Source organism: Triplophysa dalaica, chromosome 9 (genome assembly GCF_015846415.1).
Source record: "Triplophysa dalaica isolate WHDGS20190420 chromosome 9, ASM1584641v1, whole genome shotgun sequence".
NCBI classification, from domain to species: domain Eukaryota; kingdom Metazoa; phylum Chordata; class Actinopteri; order Cypriniformes; family Nemacheilidae; genus Triplophysa; species Triplophysa dalaica.
In genome coordinates, this window is record NC_079550.1 from 7,206,628 (window position 1) to 7,234,436 (window position 27,809).

The 27,809-nt window shown below is 40.0% G+C and overlaps 1 protein-coding gene across 10 annotated transcripts in view; it reads left to right on the forward strand.

Annotated features, from left to right (window-relative positions):
* Positions 1-27,809, forward strand: part of tenm4 (teneurin transmembrane protein 4) — a 196,755-nt gene that overhangs the window by 115,094 nt on the left and 53,852 nt on the right. For 6 of the 10 annotated variants that reach the window (XM_056756974.1, XM_056756971.1, XM_056756973.1 and 3 more), the window contains 9 exons: positions 1,926-2,027; positions 2,598-2,792; positions 6,160-6,360; positions 10,667-10,852; positions 13,229-13,255; positions 16,274-16,420; positions 18,344-18,560; positions 22,879-22,998; positions 27,292-27,553. In XM_056756974.1, the coding sequence (XP_056612952.1) occupies positions 1,926-2,027; positions 2,598-2,792; positions 6,160-6,360; positions 10,667-10,852; positions 13,229-13,255; positions 16,274-16,420; positions 18,344-18,560; positions 22,879-22,998; positions 27,292-27,553 (1,457 nt within the window). The remainder of the gene's footprint in view (positions 1-1,925; positions 2,028-2,597; positions 2,793-6,159; positions 6,361-10,666; positions 10,853-13,228; positions 13,256-16,273; positions 16,421-18,343; positions 18,561-22,878; positions 22,999-27,291; positions 27,554-27,809) is intronic. The other 4 variants (XM_056756975.1, XM_056756976.1, XM_056756980.1 and 1 more) reach the window with 1 other exon arrangement.

Here is a 27,809-nt window from a genome sequence, read left to right on the forward strand (position 1 = left end):
TTATTGTATGAAAAATATATTTTTTAAAGGTTTTTCCGAGATTTCTACTTGATCCACAAAAATAAAATGACAGCAAAAGGGTCTGGAGCATGTTGAGGGTAAATAAATAATGAAGTTAACAATGAAACATTGAACTCTTCCTTCTAATTGACATCTGAATGCGGCGCGAGCGCTGTCGGCGTGTGAAAAGAAAAAATCTGAGCGCCACTTCTTCACACCAGGAGTCCGTCTAATACACCAGCGATCTGTAATAAACCCTTTCACATGCGAGATGCTCTCGAAATGCAAAATCCGGTAATTGACACATTGGCAGAGTTTAAAATTAGTATGCTTCACTGAAGCACGTAGTAGATGGAACTTTCATACACTGTGTCGCTGGACGTGTCATGCACCCCCCATGTCGCCTTTGCATGGTCAGCGTTAGTTATGTGTCATGAAAAAGCTTAGATAATTGTGCCGACCTCCTAATTAGGATGAAGTAAATTTGTCAGCTCCACTTCACCTTAGACCCTGTAGCTAACATTAAATTTCACACTTATCTTTATTTTTTATTAAAGAACTAACTTACTAAGTTAAAGTAAAACATATCATTATACTCTTTATGGTGCTTTAAAAAGATGTATTGCCTTACAAAGGTCATTGCATGCTGTGCATTGCAAGCATTGAACAATTGAATGAATAGCGAAATGATGAATGTTTTCCAATAGGTCCCAATAAGGTAAATTTAAATAATTGTAAGAAAGACTTTAAATGTACGTTGACATGAAGCACCTTAAAGTACCATCTTAAAGTAATCATTCTATCAGAACCACAGCCTTGCATGAACAGAGTAGGAGTACAGCAATAATAATATCCCCACCTGGGGAACCAGAACAGTTATTAAATCGAAACTATTTAAATAACCGAGATATACATGCCTTAAACGATAGTGATATGCAAATTCAATATACTAAATGGATATGACTTAGAAGAGAATTCCTACCTGTCAGAAGGGAAGTTAAATAAAAATAAAGGGAAAATAAAAGGTACCTGTTGATGCAGTCGGATGAGGAGGAGTTGGGGAAGGGGGTGGGTTTTGAGCGTGACATGGCTGAATAGCTGTAGAAGGCAACTTAAATAGAACATAGGACAGAGTCTATTTTTTGTTGTATCACTATTTGTTGACATTGATAAGCTGCACCTGATGAGATCAGTTGAGCAAGCTTGATTTTTACAAAACAATGAAACTTCACTCATGATTTACTCGCCGTTTTGTCACTTCAAACCTGCATGACTCTCCTTCTTCTTCAGAACATAAAGGTAGATATTTTGAAGAATGTTGGTTAAACGAACAACGGCTGCACCCACTCACTTCAATCGTATGGACACAAAACCATTGCAGGTCAATGGGTACCATCACTGTTCGGTTACCAAAATTCTTCAAAATATCTTCTTTTGTGTTCTGCAGAAGAAAGTAAGTCATACAGGTTTGAAAAGACCAGAGGGTAAGTGAATGATGACAGAATCATTTGCGATCCGAAAGCCCTTATAGAAGAACCATTTTTGGTTTCTTTTAATAACCGTTTCTTTCTTACTTTTTGTATTCTAAAGAACCTTTTTCTACTATAGTGATTGTTTTGTGAAAGAGAAAGACATGTTTGGGGGGATGCTTAATATTCTTTAACGGACCATTCAGTCAGGTTCTTTTAATGCTTGTAAACTGTGTTGGTGGACTGGGTATTGATGTTTTCGATAGTACATTGAACGCTTATTTCAGAGAAAAATGAAAATGAAATGTTTTTATTATATGATACCTTTGAAATGGAAAAAGGAACATGAAATGGAATATTGTAATTTTTTAGAAAAGGGAAAGACTATCAACCAGATGAAGTACAACAAGATATGAAACGTTCTGACAAACATTGTTTGATGATTTGCTTTTGTAGACTCGATTGATGACTGTCCTAGTAACTGCTTTGGAAATGGAGACTGCGTGGCCGGAAACTGCCACTGTTTTCCCGGCTTCAGAGGACCAGACTGCAGCAGAGGTGAGTCTTTACATACAGTGTAGTTATTCCAATATCATCTTAATAAATTAAAAAATATAAATCATAATGCAATGTTTGAAGAATATCCTGTACTAATTTACTTACATGAACACTCTCTAACTACTGATGCTACTTCTGCTACTAAAATAGCCACAAATTTAAAAAAATACAATAAAAACTAGATTTATAAAGATGAATTCAATGCTTAACTGTTGTTTTGCCTGCTCTGTCGCTCTAAACTGATACATCAGGTGCATTCTATCTGTTTTTTTTTTACTCTTCTGAAAGTGTTTCTTTCATGTATTCCAGTCCCTCGATCATTTACTATTCAGAAACCTCTTGTTCATACGCAACTTCAGAATCAATACGATCTCACACACCTTTACCATTTAATATCAGTCTGTCCTGTGTGGTCTTGTGGTGCAATGTTGATATTGATTTTCACACAGACATGAGTTGCCACCTTTCCACGCGAGTCCAGCAGAGGCGCAGAAGGCAATGTTCTTTTGACACTACGTCTTGCTGCCCTCCTTTTAATTCTTTTGTTTTTGTTTGTGTGTGTGTCTCCAGCGTCCTGTCCAGTGCTGTGCAGTGGAAACGGTCAGTATCTCAAAGGTCGCTGCATGTGCCACAGTGGCTGGAAAGGGTCCGAATGTGACGTTCCAACCAACCAGTGCATCGATATCACCTGCAGCGGACACGGCACATGCATTGTGGGAACGTGCATCTGTAATCCTGGATACAAAGGGGAAAACTGTGAAGAAGGTATGGATAGACATGAACCTTTATGTCTCAAAAGGTGCTTCACGATGCCATATAAGTACAATTCAGATTCTTAAAGGGGTCATATGGCGCGAATACATGTTTTTCTGTGTCTTTGGTGTGTTATAAGTTGCCCATGCATGTATTAGACACGTAAAATTGCAATTATTAAAGTGTTGGAACAAAAGATGCATTTTATCTAAAAGCGAATGCTCACACAGACCTGCCTGAAACGCCTTGTGTAACCACACCCCTATAAATCTACGTCAGTTCGTGGGATGATTTGACTAAGTCCACCGAAATGTATACGCAAGTAAGGTGGGAGTACCTGTCAGTACAATTGCTTTGGAACCTGAAGTTCCAAATATGGTAAGAGGGGTTACATATCCGACACACGCTTGCAGTATTCGACCAATCACTACGCACTGGTTTACTGGCCAATCATAGCACACCTTGCTTTTCAGAGCAGTGAGCTTTGTAAAAAATCTGTGTGTTTCACAGAGGCGGGGCAAGGAGGAGATACAAACATGCACAGTAAATCGCTCATACGCATTGCATTACATCTAAATCAAACAATAATATAAGTTTTAGCCGTGTCATATGACCCCTTTAAACAAACCTTTATTTGTTATTCTTTCTTTGGAAGAACTTTTGAGAAAAGGGTTGTTTTGGGTACCATATATTGGTGCTACTATGGTATCGCTATGAAGAACCTCTGTAGCAACCTTATTAGTTTTACGCACCAGAGCAGCACATCTTTTGATATCATGGCCTTTTTAGTATGCATAGATACCCATCTGAATTTTTAAGATCGGCTCTCACGACCTTCAAGTTTGCGCCGGCCCATATGTATCTGACTCATCTCGTTGCGTTTTGGAAGTCCCTTTTCTCCTGATACATTATGAATACTTGTGAGGGTACGGAACAATTCATTAAGAGCATGAACTGTTTAGTATTTGAATTTGAAATGTCTGCAAAGTGCGAATGCAGCAATTGTGTCTGACGGTTTTCGAAACTTGTCATTTCAAGATGACAGATGGACTGGCCAATTTTGACAAATGGTATGTTCTGACTCCTCTGACCCCCACCAATTCTATTTTCGGGTCTCTCCGTCGGCCATTGGAGAGATAGAATGCCGACGCTGCCCCTATAACGGTTCTACCTTTCTTCGCTGCGACCTTCAGGCGCCAATGATTAATTGCCAGGAGAGAGGCTCTTGTCATTTAGCCTATGATCTCTGTGCCTTGTGCCCATACCATCTGCTATGAGGCCTGAACTCCTGCGCGTCTATAGGAACGGCCTCTCCACCCATTTGTGTCACGGTAAAGGGAGCGGCAACATAGCGACCCCGACCCTCCTTTCCCATCATGCCCCAGCTGGCCTCATGTTTGCCATCTGTGAGGGCGCATTCCTGTTTTATACAGTATAATATGTTTTTCTTCCTATGTTTCTTGAGCTCTGGTTTACGAGCCAAGTTGATTTTAATCAAATCGGATTTCTTAATACTTGTCGCTGGCCCTATTGTGAACATTTTTATAATGCATATCATTTTAAAGAGGAAAAAGGGTTTGCTTTCATTAAAACTGGTTTCTGCTCTGAAATAACACTTCAGGCTGACATCAAAAAGGCCGTATACGCTATTGGATAATGCTAACCAAACAATTTTTGTTTATGAACAACAGCAAAAATCTTGAGGACATTTCTTGTTCCCCAGAAGGCGAGTTATCAGCATGATCTTTGACGGGACTAGAAAGAAATATAGAGTAACATGTTTTTACGAAAAGGGAAGTTTGCCTGTGAGCCATTCGGGATGTCCTTGTTTGCATTCTGTCACGCTCGCTTTTGGGTTTGTGGTAAATGGGGACCCCATCCAGGGTCGCTTTTCAATTTAGCAGAACACACTTCGATCGCGGCAGTTCTGTTCCTGCCCAAGACCAGCAGAAAATCTCATTACCAGAATCTGGTGGAGTCGGAGTGGGAGCGACAAAACGCTCTTCCCACCTGCCAGTTTGACTGCACGGCCATGAATGCGGCCATTTAAATTGACCGTTTGGAAATCATGTTTCTCTCAGGGTTTTTGGAAGCGCCACGCCTCAGATGTGGCCAGCATGTGGCGTGCTCTCCAGTACAAGAGCTGGACCGCTAGAGCTCGGGAAATGAATGTGTTTTAGAGCTGGACCGATGAATAAGTCCCGACTCATCCTCTGATAGATTGAGAAACAACAGGGAACATTGATCTGCGACAATTGTGGACAACGGCAGTTGTTCAGATTTGATGTAGTATGACGATTTTCAGTAAGAGTCAGAGTTGGGCACTGTTTGGCAACCTAAGACAGGGCCAACGTGTACAAATATAAACAAAAATTTGTTCAAATGAACAGGTTCCCCATAAAAGGAATTAAACGTTTTTTTAGAGTGGTTTTGAAGGATGAAGGCATGTGAGCATCGCTTTGTTGGTGGTCCAAATTGGGACTGAATTTGGGCCCAAAAATTTAAAAGTTTGACTAGACCTCATTATTTTTCTTTCTTTACATATGAATAAAAATGCAGTTTAAAAAATGTGTTGTTTGCATTTGGGCAATTCCAGCGTTATGGACGTGCGGCTCTCCTGTTTTTGCCAAGTGGTTGATATCCTAAAGAAAACATCAGGTTGACCCTGGGACAATATTTAAATCAACCAATGAGATTACAGAAATAAATTAAAGTTTATTTTAAAGTTTATTTTGAGTTCTTCCAACCAGGATTAGGTACTCTTCAAAATCAGGTCGAGCATGGACGTGACATAAAAATGCTCAGAGAATGAATTTGTTTTGATTATATTGAACCGTCTGTTTATATTTGACTGAACCCTTGTTGATAAGGTCTAAATATCAAAAAATGTCAGTCTATGAAAAAAAATTATGTAAAAAAATTGGGAAATAAACATGGGTTATGGATGTGACAAAAAAATGTATTTCTTTAAAATAAAATGCACAATCCCTAAGAAATAATACCCAATGAATGGAGAAGGGATGCCTCTTTATAGAACATGAAATAGTTAATTTATATTCATTTCCATCCGTCCATTTATGAGGAATACGTAGCGTTATGGATGTGACAATCCTGAAAATGGCACTTACCTGACTATGAAAAATCATGCACTTCAAATAAAACAAATGCTTTACATAGTAAAAACTGCCGTTAAAAACATTTTTTGTGGTAAGTTTGCCATTTTCACAGAATTGCCCATTTCATTTTCATTAGTCACCATTTTAACAGACCTTTGAATCATACATCTTGTAGGAAATTGGATTTGCTGACACATTTTTGGTTGTCTGTTAGATTTCTGTAGCATTACCACAATACATGTTGTTTTTAATGTTTTTTACAGTGGACTGCATAGACCCCACCTGCTCAGGAAGAGGTGTTTGCGTGCGTGGAGAATGCCACTGTTTTGTAGGCTGGGGAGGTCCCGGGTGTGAATTGCCACGGGCTTCTTGTATGGAACAGTGCTCTGGACATGGAAACTTTTTGGCTGATACCAACACATGTAACTGTGACCCCAACTGGACCGGTCACGACTGCTCCACAGGTCAGTACTGGGGTAGAACATGAAAGTTATAATACAATTTTTGTTGACTTTACAGAAAATATCCCTAGTTGACCCATTCTACATATGTGCTGTTCATTCCCAGTGCTGTTTTATTCACTGTATCTTTAGAAAACCTGCTTCCACTTGATCTGTGCCTTCATAATCATATAAACATTACCTTTTGTGAATATCTCATGACCGTTCTGATATTATCACACATCAGTTTCTAACACTAAGATGGGTGGCAGTGTTAGCTTTATATTCATCTGAAGGGCAGATCACACACCTGTGATACCGAATTCATCTCTTTGCGAGTAATTCATCACATTTATGTGTCTGCATGAATTGATTCGTGTTAAAATCTCGCAGCCCCTCTGAATGAAACTTGATGCAGCCAATCTTTGCTAATCTCACAACCTGTTGCCATGGCAGCATTGACTACAGGTGTCAGGATGTAATTTCATGCACCAGATAACTTAACTTACTGTTCTCAGCTTGTGTGATTTAGTGAGTTCAGAAAGAAAACAACGTATGTAGAGTGCTTAGATAAATAACATGTTTTTAAGTTTTGTATCAATTAGATTTTTTTAAATGTGAAATTTCAAACATCCTTGCTAAACTGCCTGGCTATTGTAATACAGTTGAAACGTCGGTCGATAAAATTAACCACCCTACAACTTCCTCTCATTTATCTCCACCAGAATAGGCGTTTCGGGAAAATTCTACATGGTTTCAAAACAATTTAGTTCCTTCTACTCGACCCCTCTCGTGGTCATGCCTGACCGTCCTTTTCACGCAGACCCTTCCACAGTTGAGTTGCTTCTGTCACGCTAGTTAGATCATGGCCAGCAGGAGGGGGTGAAATAGGAGCGTTTGATACGGCTTAAGTGGTTTAGCGCATCACAACAGTGACTGAGAGTCAGGTTCTGTTAAACAGCACCCAACAGATCTGGCGTTTGAGTTTGATATCATTCTTGTTATTATAATAAAATAATTATTATTGTTATATATATTTTCTATAGAAAATGATCTTTTAAAATGATAAAAATACTCTATGTGTCCAGTTCCCTGTGAACATGGAACGGTTTCAGAAGCTAATGTTCTTTGAGTTATCAAAATTGTTCTAACGGTAACATTAAAAGAGCATTTAATCAACTTTGTCATTCACTGTTCGAAATGTGAAAAACATATTGTGAATAGTTGAAAAATGTAAAAAATTGATGTTCATTTGAAGTGGGGTCTGAATTTTTCTTTACAGTTTTGCTGACTGTTAATGAAAAATTTGTATTTATTCTTACATTATGAGTGGAACTTTCAAAGCATTTAAACATGTTTAAACAGTTTTTAGAAGTTTTTTATAACTTTATGGGCACGTTTTTTTATGTTTTTTTTGATTAGCTGCTTTAGAGACGTTCAAACTAAAAACGTGTTAAAACTCTTAACTTCCAACCATTGTTTAATATATTTGAAGTAAATGTGCACTTTTTCACAATTTTGCATACCTTTATTGAAAAGCAATCATTCAAACTTCTATTATTACGGTCCAAAAATGTACACCTTCCATTTTGTAATCATTTTTTTTCATATTAAATCTCAATCGTATATTGTAAGGTCTTATAAGGACTGTGCCCATTTATTTAGCTCAGACTATGTGTCTTTTATGTTCCCTTTAGACACCTCTGTAACAAACACACCAGCATGTCAAAAGCTTTACTAAACCAATTCTGGAAAAAAATACCAATTTATAATCAAATCTCTCTGAAGTACTTCAATACAGCGACACGATAGCATTATTTTGGTCACTGCTCTCATAAACACAATGCAGCTTTAAGAGATCAAAGATCTAATGGGAATTTTACATCAGCAACTTTTGAAAAACAGCTATCTCTGACTGTGAATTACACTATAATTCCCGAACAGACAGCCTGACCTATTAAGTAATCCAAGGGATTTGCTGGAAATAGCCAGCCTCGCTCCTCAAGCAAAAGATGCAACATGACTAAATGATGACGTTCACACACTCCTCCGGCCGCTTCCACTATCCTTCAAGGGTCTCCATTAGGAGAGAGGAAGGCTGCCATACTGTACACTAATGCATTCGAGTGCTTCAGCGGTTTGGTGTGTACTCTCACAGTAGATACATTTTGGAAAATAAGATATTCATTAAAGTTGAATCTTTTAATACTAATTCTTACAAAAAACAGTTTTACAGCAAACTGGCAAACCACAAAAGAACAGTGTTTGCAAGGATACAAGTTGTTTGTTAGTCCTGGCAGTGGGCGTTGGCAATGAAATAAATGTTATGCTTTAAACGCGGCAGAGCCACTAGGATCCGTTTCTCTCTCTCTCCTCAATCCTCCGGTCACTGGTGGAATAAGGAATCATTTAATAAGAAGCTTTCAGCCACTCATCTCTGTTATGTGGGCAGTCTGGCAGCTCAGGCACATTCCTGGATGAGGTGCAAACAATCTAGAGCCACATCAATTAGTCCTCATCCTCCGTTAAAGCACGCGAGCGCGAGACGGCCAATTATTATACAGCCTTCATGTGCCCTGCGGTGAGGCATTATGGGAACGCTCCATGGATGGTCTCATCTTGTCAAGTTAGCGGTTGCGTTACCTTTTTGAGAATCGCTCTGTGGAACAGCTTTATGAGAAAATTGTATTTGTATAATCAGGTTGTTTTTTGGGGTTCGAGAAATAAGCATCACGCAGTGAAATGGGAGAGGGTGAAGTGGAACAAGAGCAACCGGGTGTCTCCTTGACAACTTTAAGCAGCTCTGAATGAAATGCCATTAGGATGCGTCTAATTGAAACGTTGCATGTGAAATTAAGGCCATTTACATAATTTAACAAAGGCCTGGCACTGTAATTTGGAAGCGGGGGGATTTTTTTCTTCAGGCTTTTAAATCTGGTAATGCCATGTTATGGTTTGAGTCTGAATAGACTTATATTACGCCGTTTAATTTGTTACGACGACAAAATGGGAAGTACATGAAATGTAATTGACTCATTAATAGCATACAGCGGACCTCCTCCATGACTTCCTTCTGGATATCATGAATACAGTGGACTAATGAAACGGTGATACAAGATCATCTATCTTTTCTGCAGTTAGAAGAAAACATATTTACTCGCTCATTTTGTATGCTTCGACATGTTTTACGCCAGAGTTTGGCACTATTATTTTGCTGTCTGCAGTCGTAAGTTTGACAGACACTTATATTCGATGTTCTGTAATTTGCTGTGTATTTGAAGTAGACCGTTTAACCCTGGGATCAAACCAACCCGATATCACGGGAGTTCGTCAACATTTTACGAGGTGACTTATTCGTATAAATTTGTACGTTGTGAACCGTAAGAAATCGATTACTAGACAAAAGCCATACTGAAGCCTCAACCCTAAAATCAATGACGGCAAACCATACATTGTACTTAAATGTAAGAAAGAGATTGTACAAATTCATATGAATTAGCCAAATTAGCCACAAACTGTAAAAACAGTTTGACGTGAGATTGTGTAGGACCAGAACTATGACGATGTTCTGCTTGCGCCTCCAGCCAAGCTACCGGAATTTTAACGGGAACGTTTGTGAAACTTCAGTTCGACAAGTTTTTAAACTTGCTAGACGTGCTGTGAAGTGTTACACCTCAGTATTGGCACTCTTGCTTCACACTTTACAAGCTAACTGAAGCAAAAGGGACTGTTTTATTTGTCAAAACTCATGCGGGGGATAGAACTCAACCGAGGTTTTAGTTCAACACCTCCTTCGTAGTAAATTTCACTTGTTGTCTTGCATCGTAGAGAAAAAACGTGTATTTTAGGAAAAATATTTTAGCTGCCTTGGCTTTATAAGCGTAGTCCTCGACCTCATTTCCCATGCGGCAAAACCGGCTTTAATATGATCTAACAAGTGTGTCAGATCCTATAGAAGCTCAAAATTGGATTCTGTTCTTTAACTTTTATTTACATTCTTTGTATTCTCGTTTTTGCCTCGTCTCCTCGGTACAAAAGGAATTCCCTATAAAAGCAAAGAATCAAAAGAGGAAGAGATGCAGCAAAAAAATGTCCCCCCTAAACCTCCCACAATCCCCCTTTGTAATGGTCTTATTAGATTTGTATTGTCCGAAGGGGATTGCCTCTTTTTGAGGTTGCAGGAATATCTTTTCACCAGCCATCAGACAAGGTAGTGGAGCGAGGCCATCCCATCACTGACAATAACTCCTGGATTTGCTTTCTCTTTACCCCCTGTTGTCATGTTCCATCTACTCATCTACAACCCCCCTCCTCTCCTTGTGTCCCACAGAGCTGTGCGCAGCCGACTGTGGTGGACACGGCATCTGCGTGGCGGGCAGCTGTCGCTGTGACGAGGGCTGGATGGGCACCGGGTGCGATCAACGGGCGTGTCACCCACGCTGCAGCGAGCACGGAACCTGCAAAGACGGAAAGTGCGAATGCAGCCCGGGTTGGAACGGAGAGCACTGTGCCATCGGTAAGTGTGTGTGAAGTGCCGGGCGAGGGTGGGGTCATGGTTTGGAGGAAGAGGCGGGGCAGGAGGTGTGAGGGAAGCATGCGTAATTGAATTTGTGCAACGCGGCATAGCATGAACAGTTTGCTCAAGGATATGAAGCTCGCCTTCATGCATTTTAATGTGGGAGTGTGCTAGAGCGTCATTTTCAATTCTGCTCATCTCATCCTACATTTTCTTGTCCTGATGCTCTTCGTTTATTCATTTTAATCGCAAACATTTGCATTGTTACGAGTGGGGGAGTCACTGGAAAGAGTTTACAACGCGGAATTCAAATGCAAACACATATCTGTGGACAGGAATATCATGTCCTGAGTGTCGTATAGTTAAAGTATTTTCATTGATTAAATAGTTAGTGATAAACTTCTGTATTAATCTGATATTGCATTGATTCCAATATTAATGTAAATGACCAATGAGATTCATAATGTGAAAAAAACAGTCCTATTTTACACATTTTTTTGTTATGGTAGTAGTGGTTTTAAATATGGTTGTATAGTTGCTATGGTAATGTTGGTGCACTATGGCCCCTTGATTCTCATAATAATTTGTGCTCTCCGCAACAGATTTTGGGTCTGCAGATTTCACTGCTGGTTTGCATGCACAATGATGCACATCCCACATTTATGGATTGAGGCAAATTGTCCTTCAATTGAACCAGTTTTTAATAGCCAGTGTCGGGGTCAGAATTTAGGCAATGGGTTAATGATATGTCACACGCCAGAAGAACAATTGTTTTTCGAGAAGAGACCAGCAGCAAGATTTGTTTCCCCTCAGTACCATATAAGACTACTGTACGTAAGACATTGGAATATGTTTTTAGTATTGTCGTAAATTTGGCTTAAAATAATAGTTTAATATTGGTGTTTCAATTGATCCCATTCCTGACCTTTTCCGTAATGTTAAAAAAGCTATATCATATATCCCTTAATTTAAGGACTTGTTATATTTTGTAATCGCAGAATGTTGTGACACAAACAGAAAAATAGACAGAACCAAACATTGGGTTAGAAATGATCTACTGTATACTGGGTTGTTTTAGCCCGAAACTCAGCATTTTTGTAGCACCCATAACAGCAGGGATCATAAATGTCAACGCAAGAAACTTTAAAAGCGGTAAGTGACAGGTCACGAGGTAATGTACAGAATGACATGGTGCTTATTGACTTCTGTTTGGATTGGGGCGTGACCGTCCATCCCATCCGTGATTTGTGCTCATGCTAAAATGTCTTTTTCTTTCTATTTTATCATTGTCAGGTAGTCTTGGACAGATAAAATAAGATTAAACATGATTTCCTAATTTTAACCAACAAATAATACTAATGCAAGTCTGTAATATTATGCATTATAAAAGTATTCTCATTGCATATGCTTCATGTTGATCCTTTTTGTGTTTATTTACTTCATATAACACATTTCTTACAATCAACAATATTTTTGACTCAAGTTACATGAGTTGTGTAGTTCATGCATTGTACATTGCATTGTAGTTTAAAGGAATAACCATGAGTAGCAAAATGTTATAACTTATTTTATAAAACCAATTCATAATTCAGATTTTTTCTGATTCAATATTTTTTTATATAAAAACTACAAACCCACTCTTGTGACCTCCTGCTACAGTGTTTGGCAACAAAAACCAACAGTTAGATTAATGAACTGTAGTACCTAATGTAGATAATGCTCTCATGGATTATTGCTTTAAAGGGGCAGTTCGCTCCAAAATGAAAATTCTTTCATCATTACCCACCCTCATGTTATTCAAACCTGTATGACTTTCTTACTTCTGCAGAACACAAAATATATTTTGAGAATAGCTGGTAAAAAAACAACATGGCACCCAATTTAATAAACAGAAACTCAATAAGTCGTTTCTCAAAACATCTTCTTTTGTGTGCCACAGAGGAGAAAGTCAAGTTTTGAATGACAGATGGGTGAATTTATGATGACCGGATTTTTTGGTATACTATCCTTTTAACATCCAAATTACTTAATAATGCATTATAGCCAATAAACAGTATATGCTCCTCTATTATATATGGTAACATTGCTTCTCTCTAAAAGAAATTCCAATTGCTTCACGCTCTTTCTCTGTATCTTTTCTGTCTTTAGCCTGTCACACCATACCTTAAGCTCACTCCCAGTCTGTTTTGTGAAGTGTTGTTTGTATTGCATGTACTGCAGTTGTCCTATCTATTGCTTGTTCAGACCCTCTGTGTTTTCGTAAACGCAGAAGGCTTGAGCAACCAGCCCATGTCTCAAGCTGTCTGTATCTTGTCATGAAAGCAGCACTGTTCAAAACCTCCCTTATATGTCCTTGTCTTTTATCTCCCCCTAAAGCTCACTATCTGGATAAGGTAGTGAAAGGTATGGCACTCTTACTTTCCCTATCCTTCCTTCTTCTCTTCCCTTCTGTCTCCCATCATTTTCCCATCACCTCATCCTTCAAGTGCATCTGTACAGCGGCGCTCAAGCTCATATTTACGTGTCATCTCACGCCTCTCCGCCACAATCCTCAGCCAATCAGGGCTTCCCCTCGCAGCCAATACAGCATAACGTCATCTTTCCACTTAGCACCTGTCGAGTGGCTGGCGAGAGAGCCGGAGCGTCCTCCACAGGGTTCCCTTTGTGAAACTTTTGGGCTCACTGTATTGCGAGAAGGAGGGATGACGGCAGGTCGCGGACCTCGCCGATCGGCGGCATGCATAATGGATGCTCAGTGCAGCTGTGTAGCAGAGATCAGGGAAGGGCGGGGGGATTGGGTTCGGAGAGGTTCTGAAGCGACATCCTCTCTAATTAAAGCATGCCATGCACCGGTGATGTCGAAGCCCCAGCCGCCCACACCCCCTAGCTGCTCATTCTCTAGTTCTTTTATTCTAGTCTCAGGTTTTCTCACTCCGTAAGCCCTCCCCTTACTTTCCTCGCGGAGTGCCCGCACGGCTCGTGGCCCTCAGGACCTGTTTCAGGGTGAGTACCGCGGGGGCCTCTCTCTGAAAAGGCTGCCAATTAGGCTGAACCACTGCCAGCTGTGCACTGATCTTTATTTATTTCTCTCTTTAATAAGCATTCAGAACAAACCTTCAGACGTCTCGCCGCCGCAGACCGTGCAGCTGTTTGTCTGTTTGAGGAGTAATCGGTCGTCTGCCGGTCAAGCACACCCGAGCTCATGGCTGTGAATTCAGATTTCGGGAATAAAAAAATCCCAGTCTGCTTGTTAGCAAAACGCATAACTGTCACAGCCTGTCCAGTAGCACGGAAAGGTTGTCTTTACAGCAATTCAAGGTCTGTAATAGTTTGAGCTCCATATATTTTGTTGTTCACAGGCCTTCTTATTTTGGGACGATTTTAAGTGTGACATAGGAGGAACAGAATGTTTGAGGGTGGTGTTACAGATGCTAGATGCTATTTCCAGTTATAGTTCCCAATTGAGTCTACAATGATAATTTAACGCTACATAGGTCAGGTAATAGTCCGCTCTGAAGTCCAGGGGTAGTACCCGTGCGGGCACAACACTGTAAAAGGAGGATCTATTACATTTTTTAATGACAAATGTGTCCCTTACGTTTGTGTGAGTACACACAAAATGAACAATTTGGGAGTGAGATCTCTTTTACATAAGCATTGTGGCTTAGTATGTCAGAGCATGTGTCCTAACCGCTATGGCACCGCTATTGTTACAGAACTCAACGGATCATTCTTGTTGACTTCATCATGAAGGGGAAATCTTCCGGCGAGAATCATCTGTCTTTTCTTGATGGTGCTAAATGTGCTACATAGATCACGTATTGAAAAAAACATTGAGTGAAGGATCATGAGGCACAAAGCCTGGATGAATCCATACCGCGCCATTGCACAGTGAGCCATATTTAGAAACGATCATGGCCGTTGGAAGCATCTCCAATTTCCTTCTTATCAGGCATCCACCACCTTCTCTATCTCTACACAAACCGCTCTCTTTCACAATCTCTCTCTCCATGTTATTTCATTCTTTTTTGATGTTCTAGCAATGGCTCCGCTAACTGTCGCCGACAAAATAGGTCAACATAGACATCTTAGGGAGTGAGACTACGGGCTTGCGAGAAAGCATGTCAGGATTTTACATTCGACGGCGCAGAATTTCTCGCCTTTCGCCTCTGTTTTCGTCTCAGGAAATAGAATCGGACAGGTAGCTGATAAGTGGCAGGGAGGGGAGGGGAAACGGGACATTGACAGCCATTTTACACTGTCACATGAAGCAGACAAGTCCCCCCCACCCTTCTTCCGTGTCTGTAGGACTATGTGCCAAGGGTGTTATCTATGTCCTGTCAGCATCAAGCGTCCTGTCAAGCACACCCACCTCTGTGAAATGTTGTGTCGGCATTCATTTTATAGGTAGCAGAATGAAGCTTTCGCTTTATATTCTCAGATTGTGGTCATTTAACATTTACAACTATTTTATTTCTCGCGATAATGTGTTTACAATAAAAATATTGTTTGAGTAGAAACATTTGAAGGTGCTTTTTAAAGCTTTTGTTGGTTAAAAATGTCTAAAACTTATTGAGAAAGTACATCAAAAATCAAAACTGAGACTTTTTATTTGGTCAATTCACAATGGTAAGCTTATAATAATGATGATTTAAAAAATCGGGCATGATTTGGTTGGAAACATCAGATAGACATCCTTTTTTTTCAGTCGATGCAAAGAAAAGCACATAAAGCAACATGCAGTTTTATGTTCCAAACAGAGATGGCGATAGAGAGGTGAAAGTTATGGATCGCAGATTTAAAATGGTCAATTTGTAGCTTACTTCAAAGCCACGAAAATCTATAATTTGAAACTTGCTATTGATAGTTGAAGGTATTACAGTAAAAAATTATCTTACAAGAATTTTTTAGACAAAAACATCCATTGTATTCGACAAAAACATGATCAACATGAGTTATATTTTTTCAGGTTGTTTTCCCAGAAGCACAAATTTCCAAATCTGATATAATTTCCATCATAACATTACTCATTATGAAATCTTTTTGTTCGCACCTCCTTGTCTTGTTCTCTCTCTCTCTCTCTCTCTCTCTCTCTCTCTTTGGAGCTGAGTTCTGCATCTATTGTACAACACTAATGAGAATGTATTGATCTGCTTTAGCTCTCCAGTATAAGTCTGCCTCTATAGGATATAAGGGCTTCAGAAAAATGTGTATCAGTTAATCACTTAAAGTTATCATTATTATTACCAATGTGCTCTTTTGACCCCTAGCCCTTCAGTTCACTTTTTCTTTAATTTGAGAAACAGTCTCTATTATACTTACTAAGTTTTGTATTGTTGTGTTTGGTGACTGTATGTTTTTGGTTTGCTTGCGTAGAAAAGTGGTTTCTCTAATGTGTGTGCTTTGCTTTTGTATGCACAGAGGGCTGTCCTGGTCTGTGCAATGGCAACGGCAGATGCACGCTGGGTAATAATGGCTGGTACTGCGTTTGTCAGTTGGGCTGGCGGGGAGCGGGCTGCGACACATCAATGGAGACGGCCTGCAGCGACGGCAAGGACAATGATGGAGGTACAACGTGAACAACACACTGGCTTAAGCTTATTATGAGTTTACGTGGTCTGTGCTGAAGTAGGCTCTTGTGTTCTCTCTTCTCTCGTCTCGTTTCAGCTTTTCTCATTTTTTCTTTGATTTTGACCTTATTTTTCTCCCGTCACCTTTTCTCATTTCTTCCGGTCTTGTCTATTATCGCATCTGTTCTTGGCTCCTTCTTCGTCCTCTTTTTTTATCTCATTTCATGTCCTTTCTTACATCTTGCCTCATCTCATATTTTTCACTGTCTTGTAACATCTGTAACATCTGACACGGTTTGTCACTTAGATCATGTCTTGAGTTTGCCTTAAGCAGTTACATAAAGCAAAAAAATGAGGTCGCTTTTTAAATATCTGTGGAAATGTTCCTGCCCTTAGGTACATTAGGGGACTGGTAGAAAAGTGAGATGTGCTTCAAGTCAATATCATATGCTTCAAGTACACTAAGCTAACAAAAAGACACACAGAGTCCACATCACCCAGTTTCCATTTCCCCGCAAGCATCAGCCTCGAAACTAACCACCTGCCAAAGCTTTAAATCATCGACAGGATTGTCCTGTCACAAACCGTAGTCCATCATGAACATATTTACTTGAATCTCTTTGGGGAACTCACCCACCATGCCTTAGTTTTACCTTCCAACTCTACGACTCAAGTAAACAATTTTATGAAGCTACATGGACCTGTTCGTGCCTTTGACGAGGCACAGCCAACCTAACTGTTGGTTCTGAGTGACATACACGAAACAGCATAAAACAGAGAGCCATCCCTGTGGAAAATACATGCAGAAAGAAAATGATGAAAACCTCTTGGCAGCACAGCTTCAAGCGCTGAACAGCTTCAATTTTACACTCACAAATTGCTAGTACATATGCTAGCCGTGAAGTAGCGAATTGGCAGCACCATCGCAACGACTCGACAAGCAGCGGTGAGACTTCCGCCAGGAGAGCTGTTATTTTTATAATCTGGCCCATCTGGTCAGAGAGGTTCCGGAAAGTAGAGATAGGGGGGACGAGAGAGGGTATAGAATAAGACATGACCCACTTCGCTACTTTAAAGGGTTCCTCTCAGCGTGGCCCAGAGTCCTGAATTATTGTAGCCGAATTACAGGAGGGAGAGGCTGAGCTTCCAGTGGAGGTAGGAAGACTGTTGGGAAGGGAAAAAAAACATGAAGGAAGCATCTCTACAGTTGACTGTAACTTACTGCAGTAGAGAAGCTGTAGGGCAAAGCAAGACGCCCAACAGAGTCAGCTATTGCTCAGAAGCTCAGCAGTGTTCAAGGTTTGCCTGCGTTCCTTTTGGGAGGATGAAATCTCTTTTTGTGTTTATTTAAAGATGTAGCAGAGAAATGATGATAGAACGGATGGAATAAGCATGTAGGCCGCGATTTTGCTGTAGCTCATAGGCCATACAGTGTATGGTCAGGTTGGTGAACCTAAAATGATAATTCTGTCATCATTGATTCCCCCTCATGTCATTCAAAACAGAACTCTTTTATCTGTGGAACACAAGAGCAGATATTTTGAGGAATGCCTTGGGGGTTTAATGTCCATACACTGGAGGACAATGGGGGGAAATGATGTTTGGTTACCAACATTCTTTAAAATATCTTCTGCAGAAGGAAGTCATAAAGACCTTAGACTAGTCTTATAAATTCAAGTCAATTACATAAAAAAGGTAAATTCATCTAATCGAAATCTGAAAATTAAGAGTGATTGGTCCCAACTAACTGGTAGTCAGTGAGACTCGTTGTTGAGAATTTAGCGTCTAAGTTTATCCAAATGGCCCCAGGTTTGGAAAGCCATGAGGGTTAATAAAAAAACTGAAATTTCCCCCAATTTTTCAATTATTAGACACTAGACTTTCACTGAAGACATTTTTTTCATCTTGTTTCTTCCATTAGATGGTTTAATAGACTGCATGGACCCGGATTGCTGTCTCCAGTCTTCTTGTCACACCACGTCTCTATGTGTGGGCTCCCCCGATCCGCTAGACATCATTCAGGAAACCCAGATCTCCTCTAGCCAGAGCACTCTCCAGTCCTTCTACAACCGTGTCCGCTTTCTGGTTGGCAGGGACAGTACCCACGTCATCCCTGGCGTCAACCCCTTTGACGGCATGTAAGTGATTGTTATATCCTTTAGGATAATTTTGGTGTCTAATCTATGTGTTGTTTTGGTGTTTATTCCGTTCTTGTTTCTTAGTTTTCCACATTGATTGTTGCACAGTTATTTGCAGCGTAAGTTCTCATTTCCATCCCACATCCCTATCCACTGTAGTACTGTTGTAATATTTCTCTCCATCGTAAAGGAGAGAACGCTGTCAATCCATCCACCTTCGCTGTTTTCGCAAACAAACAGGGCATGGGGCCTGTCCCATGATGCCCCAAACATCTTTCATATGCGAGAACAGTGATCCTATGTGGCTCCTCATTGTTTGTCTCCATTTTGTGGCGTTCACTTTTCTCAAATCAAAAGGAAATAGTCAACGGCAATTAATTTGCATCCCACTCGTGCGCAGGTCTCGTTCCTCTTTTCCTTCCTGTTTTCATTTGAGACCCACACAAAAGACGCTTTTAGAGACTTGGGGGGAAAGCTGCGCTCCTTTGAAATCTCGCGGAGTATCCCCGTTTTTTCTGTAATGAAAGCTGAGCTGACATATCAAAGGCAAAAATGCAAACGGAACACCCAAATGAGCATCTCACTGTGTTCTCCATGGAGAATGGCTCTAATGGTGTCGCCTGGGGTGCTTTGACGTTTGGATTCTCACCTCCATAAGGCATAATGTGCCAAAAAGGTCTTCGATTCAAAGCTTTCTGTTTTTAACTTGCATCTTGTTAGTTTTTTTGTTTGGTCCTCCATCAACGGTAAATCTCTTGTTTGAAGGGGTTTCGGATCAATGAACAACCCTTTTAAAAGCTGTAAGGCACAGGATATTGTTTTTGCATCTCATAAAAGGCCATTTTCCATGGGTCAGCTTGGACTCGCGGTCGAATGTCCTTTTTCTAAGCCTGTGGCAAGTAAAGAGTACTTTTGTCTAATCTGTGCAGTTCTAATGAGACTCTGATCACTTCAAAAGCCGAAGCCGACACTCTCATCACCCCTCCGTCCTATCTACTAGACTTTCTCCTCGTGCATAAATCACAGCGCCCTCAATCAACTTGTGTCTGATGCGTATAACCTCAGCAGCTCTCACGCATGAGAAATGAAACGCCAGACTTTGTTTGATATTGCCTTTTGTGCACATGTCAGGCAGCATTCGTGAATTGCTCTTGTAATACAGTGTGACATTTTCCCAAGGTGACATTTTTGAGAGACTCGACGGGGAGTCTCACGATACCCCTCTTCATTATTTTAGGACGAGGGTCTGCGCGTCCTTCGTCGCCGTCTCCCAAGGAAAAAAAGAGGCATAAATAAATAAAGCTTTAGAAGCCGACCACCAGCCGTGAGATCGCAGACCTCGATTCACCTAAAAATATCAAGCCTGATATATTATTTATTACCTCTTCATTCCTCCGCCCACTGACAGATATAAGAGTGGCTGACAGCCGCTCTAGACTCCAGATGGAGCCTTTAGACATGACCGCAGTGGATCTAAAAGAGCCCCCTGCCATCACCCGATCGGCCCTTTTATCGATTCTATAACCACCTATGCGTGCTAGTAGACATGTCAGAAATGCGTGCTAGGTGTGTCGAACCGCAGGATGGCAACACGGATGGCCACGATCAAAGTCACCCGTCATGTAATTGACCCATCAGACTCTTTTCTGTTTCAGTTTTCTTAAACTTTCTAAAGTTCTTTATGCTCTTTAGCATGTACATTGTGTGCCAGTAGTGAACCCTCAGGGCCCTCTAGGCCCTCTGTGATGACCTAAACTGGTGAGCGTGCTGTTTGTATGATCACCGGAGATCGCACAAAAGAGTTAATCCACTTGGCTCGAGATGCACTTGGGTCACGTTGTTTGCTTGCTGCATCTGAGGGTACTTAGAGCCTTTTAGCATCATTTGGAGATGGCGAAGCAGCAGGCATAGATGGCCTATTACGTCTCTCCATTCAGCATATTTGGAAAATGGGGCATGTTCTGAGAAATCTAGGACCAGTACTACAATAACTTGAGTGCAAGAAGGTTTTTTATTTAGCCCCTGTATGAAGTTGTTAAGATAGGTAATGGTGCTAAGACACGCATTGCTTACTACTGCACATACCACTTAGTCGCATCATCTTAGCGACATCATCTTAGTCGCAGTCATTTTATTTTATTTTCCCAGATAGAACAAGTACGTCTGTAAGATTTCTTCTAAAGACCTGGGCCCGTATTCTTAAAGCTTCTAAGAATCCTCTTAGAAAGCTCTTAATTTAGCTTAAAAACTTCTACGTAGTAGTCTTAGCTTAAAAGACTGTTCATGACCAATCTGATAGCAACTTTGAGCAAGGAAAAGACAAAAACTTTTATCTTAGTGAGGAGGCGGGGCTGACCCCTTGCTTTGTATGACACAGTCTTTTAAAGACTAATCCTAAAACATTGGACCCTTAAGAGCTCTTTTAAGGGTTAAGATGCTTTATGAATTACTTTTTTCTTTATAAGGATCTTTTCTGTAATTTTAAGGGGAAACGCCCATATTTCTAATAATTTTCTTAGAATTTTGTCACTAGGAGCAACCCTTTCCGCTAAGATTTTTCATGAATACAGGCCCTGGAAATCATCTGTTGGGTAAAAACATCTAATAAACGTCTTTAATCGATACATACATACAAAATGTTACATACATTGCGGATGAGCAAACAATATAAATACGTCTTCGAGATGTAAAGCTGACATCAGATGTTTTCCAGATATATGTGTGCAATCAGGGTCTGTATCTTAAGTTCCTTAACACAGCCATTCATTTTACACTTGCCGTCTTGGCTGTTTTACATTGAAAAAAATGCTTTCTAAAATGCTGCTAGCAATTGCCTATCAGGACAGTTGTCTCAGAGTTGTCTCTTCTAATATCATGGCAAATGTGATCTACAATGTGGTTCCATTCTCTAAAAATACACTGCTGTTGAGACAATAGTGATGGGCCCAGTCAAGGTGATACGTCTGTCATGGAAATGTCGTTGACACATCCGACTCTATAAACCTCCTCGCATGTTCCACGACAATCTTATTTTGAGTGGCGGGGGTTGCTGAGTAAATGAATTTTAGACTTTGCGTCTGGAACTCCTCACTGCTCCCCTCTCTCCTTTATCTTCTTCAGATTCGTTTAATGTCAATATTTAAATCGTTTGTCTTGGAGTTGTTGAATCAGCTCAACATATTTCGCTGCGACACAGAGACGACAGTTCCACTCGGTGTGCCCTGTGAAAACTCGCACTGCTGCCCCTCCGGAATGAGGATTCTCTAAATCAAACTGTCACCCCGAGCGATGTTGTGGATAGACAAAAGCTTTACACATTGTATCTCTCTCTCTTTCTTTATTTCTCCCCGTCCTTTATTTAGCACTATTTCTTTGTCGCTTTCTTTGTCTCTGTGCTATTCCACCTGAGTTCACTCCAGGGCTGATAATAGTCGTAGCGATGGGGGTGCATGTTGGCGCGTTATCTCTGCTAGCTTTGTTTACAGGAACGCAAAGCCGAGGCAAGGACTGCTGAAGGTGAGAGGCTGCTTAAATTAGCATAACGTTAGCCTCCCTGGGACCGGGATATTGTTGGGTCCGGCGTGATCTTGCCCGAAGTAAGGACAGGAAGGATCGTTCCGCTACCTGCCGAATGTTTAATACCTAATGCATAAAAAGGTCCCATTGTGCACATTTTTTCAAGTACATTTTTCTTTTTTTCATTTCGTAGGCCTGGAGTTTGCTACTAGATGTATAGTTGCTTCACAAAGAAGCCTACCATGGAAATCTGTAGACATCACTGCATTATGGTTTGGCCACAGTGCTTTTGCAGGGGTGCGAAGTATGGTTCTATTTCAATAGCAGCTAGTAATATGTTATACCCTTTAAAAAACTCTTGTTTTGTGTATTATTGCATTTTTGTGCTTTGTAAATCTCCTTACTCACAAACAGCCTGAAGCCTGATTATAAATCGCTGTTGTTATGAGTCACAACTTGATAAAAGTCATGTCTAGCGCGGAGTTGTTTCACTCGTTTGGGATTTCAAGAAGCTGTGTTCAACTTTTTTCATATCGATCAGTACGTCTGAGCTCCCAAGGCTGGCAGATAGCATCAGACGGGAAGTTTCAAGGCCTGATATCTCGAGTGATTGCTTGCGCTCATTCTTGTGTATTGTTCTTTCAAAGAACACTACCATGTCCATGTGTTATCTTGTGCCAGGGAATGCCTCTGGAGTCTCTCAGTTTATTATACGTGTTACAAATATCATCTGACTTAAAGTTCTGTACAGTAAGCCGACACGATAAGTTGAACTAACAGAAACTTGGGCTTTATTTCGCAGTCATGCTTGTGTTATCCGAGGACAAGTGGTGACTTCAGATGGGACTCCGTTGGTCGGTGTGAACATCAGCTTCATCAACAAGCCAGCGTATGGCTATAGCATCACCCGACAGGATGGCAGGTATGATGCATTACCCTTGAAACAAATATCTCAATGCACACAACCACCTCCATACGTTTCTGATTGATTGTCAAATAATGTCTCAAATCTGGATGTATTCTTTGTTTTTGTTCTGCATTTCAATGTTAACCATAAAAAATGGTGCAGATTTTAATCAATACGCCCCAAAATCTGGAATCTTTCAAATGTGAATCTTGTCAAGCTTCACAATATTTTTGGAAAGCATCTGCTTTTGGCTAATAAATGTTAATTTTATGTTTACTATTTTATTATTATTATAATTTGTATTACTCTTTGTTAATATTATTATTATTATTGCTATTTATTATTATTAGTAGTAGTAGTAGTATTGCGATTTATTCCTATTATTTTTGCACTCATTAACTTGTGCAAGTTGTGGTGTATCGTAGATCTATGCTGTTAGGTAAAATGCTTTTTTATTTTAATCTTTCATGCCAGCATCATTACACATGAGAACATTAAGCACACACATTTCTTCAGCAAATCATTGAACAGCTTGCTTGGATTCTGTTTTAAGGTCCTTTTTTGTAGCCATAAACAATCTTCCATCCTTCTGGTTCACTCTAATTTTCCCTCTCATTCTCCGTAAACACATGCTTTCACTCCCATAACCGTCCATCAACCCCTGCGGAACACACTCAGCACCGCATAAAATCAGAAATGCACCTGTTCGCTTGCTTACAAATGGAAAAGAACGGCTTTCATTGGATTGTGGTCTGTACTGTCCTGATGGCCCAGCTTTTTAAATTACTTTCTTCACCGCTACCGAAGACATCTCTCAGCTTCTGTAGCAACCGTTAGAGTCTGATTGACTAGTCACATGCAGTGGATGTTCATGTAGTACAAAATTTGGCCTAGAGTAAGGCATCCATTATACATTTCTTATGATGTATTAAGAGTGGATTATGCCACCCTGTTTCCCTGAAGGAGAGATCGGAGGGCTGCGTCATGCCATCAACATCCACTGAACTACAGGCGGTAGCTTCACAAAACGTCATAGGGATTATTCATGTAGGGGTCTAACCAATCGATCTGGTTAACCCCTTAGGGTTAAAGCTGGCTCCCTTCAAAGAGTGCACTGAAAGGCTGGATGCACAAGGCCTAATAAAATTTGACACTTGTGCCTGAGGTGCTAGCTTGATTGATAACAGCCCCGCGAATCGCTCATCGATTGGCGTGGCAGGCTTGAGGCCGTGTGCGCAGCCATGTAATGGTTATGCCCATGTGACCATTATGGCTGTGCTATATGACATATTTTTAAAATTGACTACTTGTGGGTTGTCTGCAGTGTTGGAGATTGTGCTGTAGCTTGATAAAACGCTATATCAGTGCTGTTAAATATAAAAGTAGCTTGCGGATTAGCACCAGATGTACCGCTACATAAATGCAAGCATAGGCATTCCCTCTCACTCGCAATATTGTTTTTATTTGCCTCCCTCTTCCCTGTAAAAGCTTCCCAGCATGCTCTTTTCGGACTCCCACTGAACATACACAAAGGCTCACATTTTAGCAAGGGCACAGCAACAAAGGCAGCGCAAACCTTTGTTTATAAGGCTTGCCAATGAAAGCCTGTGAATAGCCCTTTGGGATATGTAGTTGAATTAACGTTCAGGCAGCGTGAGGTGTGACTACAGATGCACACCGCATGTGAGCCAGCTCCAAAACAAAGATACGCTGCAGCGTTTTCCACGGGTTTCCATATCACGTACTAACTGGCTGTGGATCCTGTTTGTTTGAGTTTACGTTAATGATGCTTTTATGTCTACCAGGGCGTGTTGTATATGTGCGTGCCATGTACAATACACATGAGAGAATCCTGATAGTAAAATGTATGGCATATCCCACATACAAAAATAAAATGTTATTGTGTTTAGTAGCGTCTGTGATGGAGCTCTCTAACCTATGCAACTCTAGAATCTAATCCCCATTGGTCTTCAAAACATTTCTATTTAATGAAAAAATCTCTTAATGTTTACTTGGGAGAACAACATTTTACAAAATATGATGTCTGTGGTTACATAACGAAAAAATAGGCACGATATGAGCTACCAGCCAAACCAGGTGTGACCCTGCTTATGAAATCTAGGCTATAAACTAATAAAGTGGTGATAGAAATAAATGATAAAAAAAATATTGGTGTAAATGATAGATTATTTGATTCCATATTGAGATACAGCACTCAAAATACCAAATTTTCATTGTTCATTTATAAAAGTTGTATTATTAAAAAAAACAGGTTGGCCATTAAAACATTTGTATTGATCTTTGAGACGGCTTTACTCAGAATCAACCCTGTGAAAAAAATGAAATTTTACAGAATGTTACAGTTTTATTGGACCAAATATTTACAAATAATACATCACATATTTTTGAAATGCTATAAAAAAGTTAAATCACAGAAATAAACTGTGAGTTGTGGTGTAAAATAGTGTAACACAAAAAACATGTACTTTGCTTGACAAAAGTGTTATTTTACGGTTATACTCCGCCAGCTTGGGCGTCAGTAAAAAAACTATTTTACAGTTTTTTTAACAGTGAATGTTATGTTTTCACAGAATGTTTTTTTAATGTTTTTGTGAGTGTATATGCGATGAATTGATGTCCCCTCAAATACTGCACTATATCAGGGTATAGGGGGTTATTTCTGACACAGCCCTGGACTTAACATTTTAGCCTGCTGGTCTAGCAAATATATATACATATATATATATATATATATATATATATATGATATAATATAATATAATATAATATAATATAATATAATATAATATAATATAATATAATATAATATAATATAATATAATATAATATAATATAATATAATATAATATAATATAATATAATATAATATAATATAATATAATATAATATAATATAATATAATATAGGGGGCACGGTGGCTTAGTGGTTAGCACGTTCGCCTCACACCTCCAGGGTTTGGGGTTTGATTCCCGCTTCCGACTTGTGTGTGTGGAGTTTGCATGTTCTCCCCGTGCCTCGGGGGTTTCCTCCGGGTACTCCGGTTTCCTCCCCTGGTCCAAAGACATGCATGGTAGGTTGATTGGCATCTCTGGAAAAATTGTCCGTAGGGTGTGAGTGCGTGAGTGAATGAGTGAGTGTGTGTGCCCTGCGATGGGTTGGCATCCCCTGACTCACGTACAGGGTGTATCCTGCCTTGATGCCCGATGACTCCTGAGATAGGCGTAGGCTCCCCGTGACCCGAGGTAGTTCGGATAAGCGGTAGAAAATGGAATGGAATGGAATAATATAATATAATATAATATAATATAATATAATATAATATAATATAATATAATATAATATAATATAATATAATATAATATAATATAATATAATATAATATAATATAATATAATATAGATATAGAAAATATAAATATGTATTTCCTACAAATTATTTATAAAACTTTGCTAAACTAAAACAAGACATAATGTTAATTGTGATAATGTCAATATGTTTTACAACACAGTTGAAAATGGCTACCTCTAAGGGGTATGGGAGAACAGAATCTTGCACGACATCAGCATTGCAGCCTTGTCGTAAAATTGCATAAGTGTAGACAGCCTGCATTAGTAATACCTCAGCTATTTTCTCTCTCCTCTTTTTTATCAATGCTTCCTGCGTCAGAGCAACAAAGACGCATGCCGCCGCCGTACGCATGACTACTGAAGCCCAAGGAATATTGCCAGTCTATTCCCAATTGAGGATAACGACATTGCGCGGCACCCATTCAGGCTGATTTTATTAATGCAGATTCAAAAGCACAGGGTATTAAATTGAGCCAGTGCTCCATTGTGTTGCAATCGCATTGTGCAGCTGCCAGATAAAAACCATCCCAACTAACCGGCGCCAAGTCCTTTTCAATTGAATCCCATCATTTGGAGAAACACAATGAATTGCAACCTTTATTAAGTCTGGTTTTGATAGCACTGCAGAGTTAGGGGAAATAATGTTAATTAAAATGTAAGTAAATTGTATTATGTGGCATTGAAGGTAAAATCAAAATTGAATTTTAAAGTGCATGTTGGTTAGCATCCTGTATAAAATACCTGTTTTTAATGAACTTGGTGAACATACTGTTAACTTCTGATGCATTTATACATGGATTTTACAGTAATAGAGAATTAAAATGCAATTAAACGTGACACGGATGCTAAAAGTTTGTATTTTGTGGCACCTACAAAACTTTCACACTAGCCCAGTTTTCTGTCTTCTGCATCTATCTGAACTCCATCCTTTCCGTTCCAGCTTCGACCTGGTGAGTAACGGGGGCGTGGCCGTAGCCCTGAGGTTTGAGCGTGCTCCGTTTATCACTCAGGAGCACACCTTGTGGTTGCCGTGGGGTCGGTTCTTCGTCATGGACACTATTGTGATGCGGCACGAGGTGAATGATATTCCCAGTTGTGACCTGAGCAGCTTCACCCGGCCCATGCCTATTGTCCTGCCCGCCCCACTGACGGCATTCGCCGGGACCTGCAACGAGAGGGGTTCCGTGGTGCCGGAAATTCAGGTACAGACTTAGACTTAAATTAGGATTTGCTGTTTATTTTTTATGTATAATTAGAGATGCACCAATAATACATTTCTCCACCGATACTGATCTGTTGACGAATATTCTTATATCAAGTGATGTCTGCCGATACCGATTCTGAAAAATAAATGAATGTTTCTTAACTTTCTAAAAGTTAACCATTCATATCAGCCGTTAGCCGCTTTTATCGACCGACACCGATTATTGGCCGATATATCGGTGCATCTTTAAATAT